The sequence below is a fragment of the Podarcis filfolensis genome, assembly GCF_964270895.1.
Source record: "Podarcis filfolensis genome assembly, chromosome: 10".
NCBI lineage: Eukaryota > Metazoa > Chordata > Lepidosauria > Squamata > Lacertidae > Podarcis > Podarcis filfolensis.
Genome location: NC_139612.1, coordinates 14,308,248 through 14,318,866, shown reverse-complemented (window position 1 = coordinate 14,318,866; position 10,619 = coordinate 14,308,248). Strand labels below are relative to the sequence as shown.

At 40.1% G+C, this 10,619-nt stretch overlaps 1 protein-coding gene across 1 annotated transcript in view; it reads right to left on the bottom strand.

Annotated features, from left to right (window-relative positions):
• Positions 1-720: 720 nt before the first annotated feature.
• MOV10L1 (Mov10 like RNA helicase 1) overlaps positions 721-10,619 on the bottom strand; it is a 36,427-nt gene continuing 26,528 nt past the window's right edge. The window contains exons 20-27 of the mRNA XM_083574971.1: positions 10,386-10,485; positions 8,513-8,677; positions 7,096-7,269; positions 6,572-6,721; positions 5,308-5,415; positions 3,411-3,548; positions 1,775-1,866; positions 721-957 (exon numbers count right to left, since the gene is read on the bottom strand). Of these exons, the coding sequence (XP_083431097.1) occupies positions 948-957; positions 1,775-1,866; positions 3,411-3,548; positions 5,308-5,415; positions 6,572-6,721; positions 7,096-7,269; positions 8,513-8,677; positions 10,386-10,485 (937 nt within the window). The 3' untranslated portion in view covers positions 721-947. The remainder of the gene's footprint in view (positions 958-1,774; positions 1,867-3,410; positions 3,549-5,307; positions 5,416-6,571; positions 6,722-7,095; positions 7,270-8,512; positions 8,678-10,385; positions 10,486-10,619) is intronic.

Sequence of the window (10,619 nt, the reverse complement as noted above, 5' to 3'; positions counted from 1 at the left end):
TCAGATAATTGTTATCCATATCATTTGGCTTTTATGACTATTGTTTCACTTTTTAACCTACCTGTAAACTGTTTTAGGATTTTTGTAATTTATTACTGTTGACTGTTTTATTGCTTGTAAGCCACCATTGTTGTATTTTATATAGAAAGCTGCTGTAGCCAGTCAGAACGACAATGAATAAATCAACCTCTCCCCCCTCCCATTTATTTTAGGCAAGGATACTAGTACTGTTAGAAGTTGTCAAAACATTTAAGCACCTCAACTTAAAAGGCAAAACATATTCAAGCACTGCACAAATGCTGCCAGAACCAAGGCAATAAATCCTAGTGGACAAAGGAGGTAGGTGGTTTTGCTGATTGGGCTTTTAAGATCCCCAGGGGAAATCAAATTCCACCGAAAAGGTGGTGGGGGCTCCATTAATTCCCAGGATAAGAGGCAGGACCCCATTGAGAGGTAAGCTTATTAATCACATGTAGGGAATCTGTTGGGGAGTTGCTTGCCATTCTGCTTCCTAAAGGAAGGAAGGAAGCAAGGAGGGGTAGTAGATTAGGGAGGAACTTGTGCCTTTACGGCTGTGTGAGAGAAATATGCTACCAGTATCTGCAGAAGGATGGGGTGCAGCTTAGACTGCATCATAAAGTTGACAATATACCTTTAAACAGGGGACAAAGTATCTTATTATCATTCGTATTTCCATATATACAAGTCGCAGAAGACAGCCAACATGCAGAAAACTTTATTCAAATTAGTGATATTTAGCGGCATAAAAATACAGCAACTTTGAAATAAACATTTGTATCCTATTTTAAGATACATCTGTTTAAAGTGCTTTCGATACAAAGTTCTTAACCTGCCAGGGAAGTGCTGGCTTTCTATTTAACCAAACTTCGGGCAGATCGGGACATGGTCTGGAAGATTTAGCCGGTAGTTGCAGCAAATCTTTTTAATTACTCAGACCTGTGAATTAACCAAGCAAGACAGGTAATGAAATAGCACTGTTATTGATAGCACTTTTAGCTGAACAACCAGATCAAGAGCACTGGGAATCGTTTCAACAACCAAAGACAACATAGGGTATCTAAATTGCATACATAGAATGGTGGTACTCAGCTAATTCACTCAGAATCAACCTACTAAAATTAAAGGACCTAGCTTTGTCATGTTTGTTAATTTCAGTGGGTCCACTCTAAGTAAACCTAAGTTGAATACCACCCTTAGTTTAGTAGTCGTTTCCTATTCCCACAAAAAAACTGGGAATCACAGTTCTATGAAGGGGCTATGCTACTAACAGAACTTTCAGCATTATTTTTAAAATTCCCAGAATCCTCTGAGGATATCAGGATAGTTAAACTGGCATAAAATGTTAAGTACATACGTTCATCACATGTAGCAGTATCTACATGTGATACCCAAATACTGTATGTTGACATCCACACCAAATTCTGAATAATTTGTTCCTCACATCTTTAAAAGACAGTACTTTCACATGTCTCACTGCTCTAAGCTCATCTGTTCCTGGCAAATAGCAGTAAATTATTGTTTTTCCTATTCTGTTAATATGCTACAGTTTTATAGTTTAAGACTGTGAGCTGAACATTTTAACTCCATATTTCCTACACACAACATGCATTTTTATCACATGCTTTTTCAGATATGGTAACACCAGTGGCAGATTTATCATTATTTCCTTAAAAGCAGATTTTGGGATAAAGAGCTACTGCTGATTTATCCCTCCCTCCCTTCCTCCTTTCACAAGTGCTGAAAAGACACTCACTGATTTAGATTTTGTAGTTCTTGTGGTAAGTCACAGCCAATGTACGCTCCATTTGTCAAACTGTATTCCAATAGTGCACTAAAGCAGGCATCCTGAACAAACAACAATAATAAAAAGATTGTTAACAACGGCAGAATTTATGAATATGAATTTTAACAAAAGTAATCCCGCAACCAATTTATAATTTTACAGTATTTGTAAACAGCATACCTAAAGAAGAATATCTTTAGAACATTCTCAGTAGCTGACTTTCACATAAAACTGTTGTTAGGAAACATAGGATGCTATTGTATGAGCTGGACTGCAGCAAACATATTCTAACACAGCCTTGTGTTTAAACTTGCTTGCTAGTAGACTACCAGGAATTTCATGCAGACAAGTGTGCAGGCTTGGCAAGAAGAGATGGTTTCTTTGGGTAGTCTATTTTTAATGAGCATGTTACTTTAAAAAGGTAAAGGTAAAGAACCCCTGACAGTTATGTCCAGTCGCAGATGACTCTGGGGTTGAGGCACTCATCTCACTTTACAGGCTGAGGGAGCCAACGTTTGTCTGCAGACATTTTTTTTCGGGTCATGTGGCCAGCATGACTGATCCGCTTCTGGCGAAACCAGAGCAGTGCACGGAAACACCGTTTACCTTCCTGCCAGAGCTTGCACTTTTTGGTGTGCTTTCGAACTGCTAGGTTGGCAGAAGCTGGGACCGAGCAACGGGAGCTCACCCCGTTGTGGGGATTTGAACTGCTGACCTACTGATCAGCAAGCCCAAGAGGCTAAGTGGTTTAGACCACGACCCTATACAAACAGCTATTAAAGTGAGGTGTTTGAAGAGTTTATTATGTGTGGGGTTTCTTAGCTTATGTGATTTAGCCATATTTATATTTTAACTGTTGTTTTATGTTTCCATTCGTGTAGCTTTAAGTTTGCAACTTACTACAAAAGTTACAAATATGAAATACACCAAGAATGAAAACCACTCATCATTAATATTTATGCCATAATGGAAACTTCCTTTCTTCTTAGCTAATGCTTTATTGAATCATATTAATCATTTTGAAGGATGATTTTTGATATTTTCTGATATTTTGAATTACTATGACTTTACTGAATCGATAAATTTGTTGCTGTTTGCTTTATTTAAACGTTATTGTGTTTGATAATATAGTGATTGTAATGTTGTTGTTGTTTCAATGCTTTTGTGGTCACTGTGAACTGCTTTGAGCTCAACATTTGTTGTTGGAAATGCGGAACAGAAATATTAAATCAAAATCAAATCAAACGATTGTGTTACATTTCTACTGAAAAATCTGGGTTCTTTTGGCTTCAGTCAAGAAATTATTGTTGCATCCCAGGCTGTTCCATCTTCAACATAGCCATGGCTGAATTAACCACATATTCAATATCATTATAACCCTTTTCACTCTCTCATGGGTTAATACTGCCTGAAATAGAAAAGCTGGAACACATAAGCAGGTGTGAATGTATTCTGAATGAAAAGCCCTTGCATATAACCTTTACAGTATTTATACAACAGATAGCCACAGGCAACCTGCCATTCCGCTCTGAAATTAACAATTTTAACTGAAGCAAGCATGAATTCAACATTTTGCATTGGCAGATAGCAAGCAAGCAAGCCTTACTCTGACAAGCACATGAGGATTCCCCACTATAATGAGCAATGCTTTGGGTCTGGTAATTGCCACATTAAAGCGCTTTGAATTAGTAAGGAAACCTAAGAGTTGTTTTTCATCAGCAAATGAAGTTTCGTTTGACCGAACCTGGAAGAAAGCAGAAACATTAAATCCTGCAAAGGTAATTCTACAGAAGTTATATGTTTGTGTGCGCGTCCATATATACACCCACACACATACTCTATGCAAGGTCCAACTATGTTGTCTTGTGTTAGGAGGCAACCCTAAGAGATGTTGTACCACCACAATGCATTAGCTGTGCAACTTCTGAGACTGCTGTGATTGGATGGAGCAGTTGCAGCAGGTCCCAGCTAGAAGTTCAAAGGTCTATAATGCTCATTCCATAACTACTGGAGGGGATCTAGGATGCAAGGGCCTATGATTACAGCGTGCGTGACAGACAGCAGAGCCAGACCAGGCGGGTGATACAGTCCCTCAGAAATCCCAACAGAGTGCTGGAGCCTCTCTCTGCTTGGCTACCAAGACGGCTAGTGGAGCAGCACTTTGGGAGGGAGAATAAAAAGAGCATTTTCAGAGGGAGAAAGTTAGATGGGGACAGAGAGAGGGCTTGGTTTGAGATGGAAGACAGGGATTAGGAGAGGATTTGACTGAGGGAGAACTAGTTCTGATCTGAGTGGAACATCCACATTGAGGAGACTATCCATAGGAACAGGAAAGAGCCTCGTGGCTTAGACAGGAAGACCAGGTTGAGTGGGGAAGATATACAGACAGGAGTTAACTGGAGGGCTGAGTGTGAGCCAGGAGAGGTAGAAGCTGTGGGAATATAGATTACCTGGGTCTCATTCTAGCCAGGAGCAGAGAGATCTTCTAGAAGGAAAAGACTCCCAAAACCAGTTAAAAGGGGTGTAGTGATCCCCAGGGTCTGTTACACTATTTGGAAATGCCTCAGGCAGAAGTAGGGTTGTTAAGAGGTTGGGTAACTGACAAAAAGTGCCCTTTGCTCGTGAACCAAAATATTAAGCTGTGAAGAAAGCTGTGCTGTGTCAAAAGTATTTTACTCTAATACCTGTCATAACTAAGTAAAGGCGTGAGAGTGAAATAACAGAAACTGAGTTAAGCATTTTAGCGTCTCTTCTAGAAAACTGAACATCTACCGGAAGTGTAAATCCTGATTTTTAGCAACTGACATTTAAGAAAAGTTGTGCATTTACTACTTTAATGCCTCTGACATCTTAAACTTCGCGTAATTAATAAGTTAACTGTTTCCTGAAAGAACACAACTCCAGACCCATCCCTGTTTTACCGACTTTGTTTTGCAAATAAAACCTTTCACATTTGTTCAATTTCTGCCTAAGACGCCAAATCACTTAAGTTTTCTCTCAAACAAGAATTCCAAAAGATAACATGTGGTAATTTAGACATTTAATTAATTGTTGTACTAAGCGGTAGGTTCGCTATAGGTTTAATTGAGGCAGTTAGCAGTGGGATCTGCTAGGTTTAACTGGAGTTAGCAGTAGATCTGTTACAATAACACGGCTGCCAGTTTAAAAAATATAACAGAGCACAATCCTGTTCTCTCAAACACAAGTTCTGCCCTGACCAGTGTGAGCTGCCAATACTCTGGACTGTGGATTCACTCTCCAGCTCTGCCCACTTTCCTGGGAGTAAGTGTCCTGGGAGTAAGCATCACTGAACAAGTGGGAGTTATTTCTGAGCAAACCTGCAGAGGACTACAATGTCTGAACATGCCTATCTAAACTCTCTGCTGATCATTAAGAGTAATGCCACCTATTTTTGCATTGTTTTGTTGCTTCCACTCGCAGGCCTTGAGAATGTGACCAACACTTGGGAGTTTCAGACACACAAATAGCGTCTCACTACATACTGTTGATAGGATGATCACTAGGAATTCTTGCCCTTGAAACTCCTCTACAGAGCCCACTTTGATGTCCGCTAAATCCACACTGCGCAAGAGAATTCTGATTTTTTCTACCTAAAGAAGAGACAGTATGACAATTATATTTCAGTTATGGCATTCAACACAACTGCCATTAAACAGATGAGCAAGAAATTCAGTTCCTGAAATCCAACTCTGAATATGGACCACAGGCCAAAAAAAGGTTAACCTCCCCAGAGCTAAACACATAACGTAAGGGAGAACTGTAAATTTAGGTGGCTTTTTGTGAAAATATCCTGTTGCCTACGTAATGCTTTACTAACTTTAGATTAAGATCCACATCACTTAAATCCACTCTTGCATCTTTCAAAATTATAAGCTATATGTGTGATGTAGTAAAGAATATACATATTGCCTTGGATCTCAACAAGGCTTCTGCAAATGAAAAGTCTTCTTTATGTTCATGGAGGAGATTGAGATCCAGGAAATGATCCTGCTGGTGGAAGAAGATAAATTTGGGAAGTGGCAAAAGTTAGCACACATTGTGATGCAGATCTATCAAATTTTCAGTTTCTCAAATAATATGCGAACCAAAACACTGCAATCCTTCAAAATGTGCAGTTCTCCAACTCTATAGTGGGTACACAAACATGCACCTTAGGGGAAGTGTGCCTAAAAATGCATTTATTAGAGAAAATAACACATGCAAATGCACTACAGGAGGGCAAATTGCTTACAAAAATCAGCACGTGAGACAAAAATGTGTATATTAGTCAAAATGAACTCTAAAATTCTTTTGAATTCTCATGGGGACTTTTTGTTGGATGGGCAAATCACAATTTGATGAGGAAATGTTGAACTTAAATACTAGAAAAAAAAAGAAACCGAAAGAAACCAAAATTGACAAGATTCGCCCATCTCTAATATACACTTTATTGTCTGGGGAAAATATTCTAACAACTTCAGCAATCTTAGTAGACTTATGTCCCCAGCCAGATGAGTTATAAATAGCAATTATGATGATGATGATGATAATGATTGAGAAGTACCTTCTAACTGGTTTTTTTTTTAATAGTTGTGACTGCCATCCTACAACATGGCTTTTAGAACCTCTTAGGGTAAGCTGATAATACCACCCTAGGTAACAACCAAAACATGTACCCACAACATTCCATACAAAAAGAAAACGAAGAGCAGACAAAAAACAAAGAATAGGATAGGCACAATAGAAATCCATAGCATGAAGCCATACCTGCTTTTGATAAGGCGTAATCACTCCAATATCTTTCTGTGAGACTGAATGGTAGATGCTTTTAGCAACAAGGCAACAATAAAACATTACTTGGACTGCTTCTGTAGGATTGAACCAAGAAGGATTGTAGCCTTCACGTGTTTCAGTGCCCTGGCAATTGGGAGGTGGGAAAAGAAAACCGTCAACAATGCACTTTATATTTATTTTTCTGAATGTCTGATAGCCTGTTTTATTCTCATGATAACCATTTTGATAATAAAAGTGACTTTAATGTGGTTATCACCAAACAAATGCATTTTCATATTAATTAATTAATGCATTATTATTATTTACCAGAAAAAGTCAATTATTTCAACAAAATTGGAATCTTTTTGTTTTTACTTAAAAATCTGTCAAAATCTTTCTTCAATTTCTAAGCATTTTGTTTACTTGATTTAGGGGGGCAGCTGCCCTCCCCAGCTATGGCCATGCCTAGACCCTAAGTTTTGCCAACCTCTCTTTGGATACAAACATGTTTTACGTACTCTCATTCCATGAAAAACCAGGGGGAAACCTTTCCTTGGCAGCTTGTTCCATCCCAACAAAGAGTTTGTCACAGAAGGATCAGCACACACTTCCAACTCCTTATGGTAAAACAGTCTAGATGGCAATGTGAGCAGTGCAGCATGTGACCTGTAATTCTTCACAAGCTTTGTAATCTGCAAGCAAAGAAAGTAAAATCCAAAACAGGGGGCTATACATTATTATCTGAAGCAAACGCTTATTGGTACATGGGGCCAGTTTTGCCACGTTTCAAAGAATGTCACTTCTGGAAGCGGCCTCCTGATGGACTTCACTGGGAATATGTCTGTAGTTTTAGATGTAAGGTAAGGTAAAGGAGCCCTGGAGGGCTAAGTCCAGTCAAAGGCGACTATGGGGTGTGGTGCTCATCTCGCTTCAGGCCGAGGGAGCTGGAGTTTGTCCACAGCTTTCTGTCATGTGACTAAACTGCTTCTGGCACAATAGAGTAGCATGACGAGTGCCAGAGCATACAGAAATGCTGTTTACTTTCCCACCACAGTGGTAAATATTTATCTACTCACACTGGTATGCTTTCGAACTGCTAGGTTGGCAGAAGCTGGGACAGAGCAATGGGAGCTCGCCCCATCGCATGGATTCAAACTGCTGGCCTTCTGATCAGCAAACCCCAAAGGCTCAGTGGTTTAGACCACAGTGCCACCCACGTCCCTAGTTTTGATGTACAGATTGGCTCAGTTTGTGTTGATCTTTGCCAGCCCATGTATTAAGACTGGAACAGGAGCTGTGCAGGCCACATTCTTCGCAGAGAAGAAACCTGAGTTCCCCAAGACAAATTCCATCAATGCCCCCAATCGTACACGATGGCACTGACTCACTAGGCTGGGGAGCCCCAAATGTTTCCAACCTTAAAGATGTGATGCTACTTGCCGATGACACCTGTTTGAAAAGGCTACTGGAGTCAATGATATAATTTGTACTGTATTTTAGATCTGCTATATAATATCTGTTGAGAGGTGAAGAAATTGCCTAGAAGACAGCAGCTTGCATTTAATGAAGAGATACAAGATTATATACTATACATCAGAGTGGAGAATCTTTTTCAGGTCGAGGGCTGCGTTTCATCTGGGCAGCCTTCTGGGGTCATGTGCTAGTGGTGGGCAGGGCCAGAGGCAAAAGTGGGAGGGACAAGAAATATGAATTTTATCTTCGGGCAGTATGCTAGTTTCGATACACCTGCAGACACCACCACCTATAAATACAAGCAAGTATTATGGGGGTGGCAAGTTCTGATGAAACATGGTTTTATCTGGTATTCGTAACATCTGTTTTGTATTCTTTCGGTATCAGCAAAACCACTGGTTGACTGCTGTACTGAATAACTTCAGAGACTGAGCAGTTAACATCATTCCCCAATTCACTTACCAACAGAGGATTGTATGATTCAGTAGCACCAAAAGCCTCCTCATCTCTCTGATATAGAGGGCGACTCATCAGTCTCTCCAGCAGGGAAATGTGCAATCCATAAACTGAAGCAAGCCTGGATTTTATTACTGGACCCAGCTGCATTGGATCACCTGAAAGGACTATCTGTAAATACAATTGTTTATTATTATTTAAAAAAGGGAAACTTAAAATCAAGTTTTAATGTAACATTTTCATGCAATGCATTTACAAAACATGTTCAGGGGATCTTGGAGTTGTGTGCCATCAACATGCAGGTGGCTTCCAGCTCACGCTGCTTTTTTATCTGTCCAAGGAGGACCTGTTGATGCCCCAAACCTGGAGTCAGTAACCGGCTGTAGGAAGGCTAACAAAGTGAGGCTAAATACAGATTTTTTAAAAAGAGGTGATGTTGATGAATGGTCTATCAGTCTAGGAAAGTGCTCTAGATCCCCACTCCTCTCTTAAGGCCAGCGTTCACAGTTGGAGAGGGGTGTGGTGTGGTCCAGCACTGCTGCTAGATGCTCAGGTGGGCAGCAAAAGCTTGAACTGGCTTCTATCAGCTCTGGTGGGTGAGAGCTAAATGGGTCAGCTTGAAAGGCACAGCTAGACTGGATTCAAAAGGCACAGCTAGACTGATTTACTGCAATGCACTGCACATACAGTATGGCACATTCGGAAACTACAGCTGGTCTAAAACACGACAGCTGGACTATTAAGTGGGAATGAACTCTCTGAGCACATCATGCCAGTATTAAGTGTGCTTCACTGGCTAGTGGGACAGTATTTTGTTTCCATACTCCAGCGCTGGTTTTCACCTTTAAAGCCCTAAATGGCACGAGTCCCAAGTAACTGAAGTACCACCCTTCTTCAAATTAACCTGCTGAGCAGTTAAGATCTTTGTCTGAAGCCATTCTCTTGGGTACTCACATATTCTGAAATTAGATGGGTGGCTACTAGAGGGAGGTTTTTTCTTTTTTCCAGCGATGGCTTCCAATTATGAATTTCCATTATTGAGCATATGGGTCTAGGAAGCACCGGGCAGTCCTTCAGGCTTAGTGGAATAACTGAGTTTATGGGTAATTTGTTTCTCCCTAAATCTGAATTAATTGTTTTAATGTCTACTGGTTTCAAGATTTTACTGCTGTATTGTACTGCCTATTGCTGCTATGTTATTGTTTTGACAGCCACCTAGAAACGTTTGCAAAAAGGAAGCATTTGTTAAATGGGTCCACAATTCTCCTGCCTACAGTTAAGTCACTGAAATCTTCTGTCTGGGTGCTATGGAAAGATATATCGAGAACAATAATGTGCAATATGGAAGAAGAGCCAGTTCAGTCATTCCTCCTGCTCAGGCCAATATCTTTCCCAGCCCTTCTCAAGAATTCCTCTCTTCCTTTCGTTTTCTTAGCTGGAGATGCTGGAATAAACATGAACATTAATTTGTGACCATGTGGCCTATTACCTTACTAAGGTTTAACCGTGTTTGATAACTACAATATTGCAACAAGGTGACAATTAAAAATCAAGCACATTGCCATTTAGAGCATGTTCACACTATCAAATCTTGTCTTAAGAAGCATGAGATTCATGCATCCCCTTTGCTCCTGTTTTTGCCAGCAAATAAGCCTGGAAGTCACAACCAAGCTTTGCAGCTTGGGCAAAGGAAGAAATGACGTAGTTGCATGCAGCGAGTGCTTTTGTATAAGCACATCCTTAATATCATATGCACCAGCAGCAAATGACAAAATCTTCCAAAAATGTTATATTTTCTTCTTTCTAGAAACTTTATTTCACGACTCTCAAAGGAAAGGAAAGAGGCTCAACCCAATGAAGGCGGTAGAAACGTACACACCTGCCCACTGACTTCTGAAATCAGCCCCAGTGGAATGAGGCTTTCTGGTTCACTGGCCTGTCCTGCTTCATCCAAAAATGCATGTGTAAAGTGTCCAAGCCTAGAGTTAATAGAACAAAAGTTGAAATTGCCGGCTTGTTGCATGTTCTGCCATCCTGTGCTGGTACCAAAGCAATTATTTAAAAAACCAGAAATACAATACTTGTGAATGAATAGTGTTTCAATCCAGTTAAA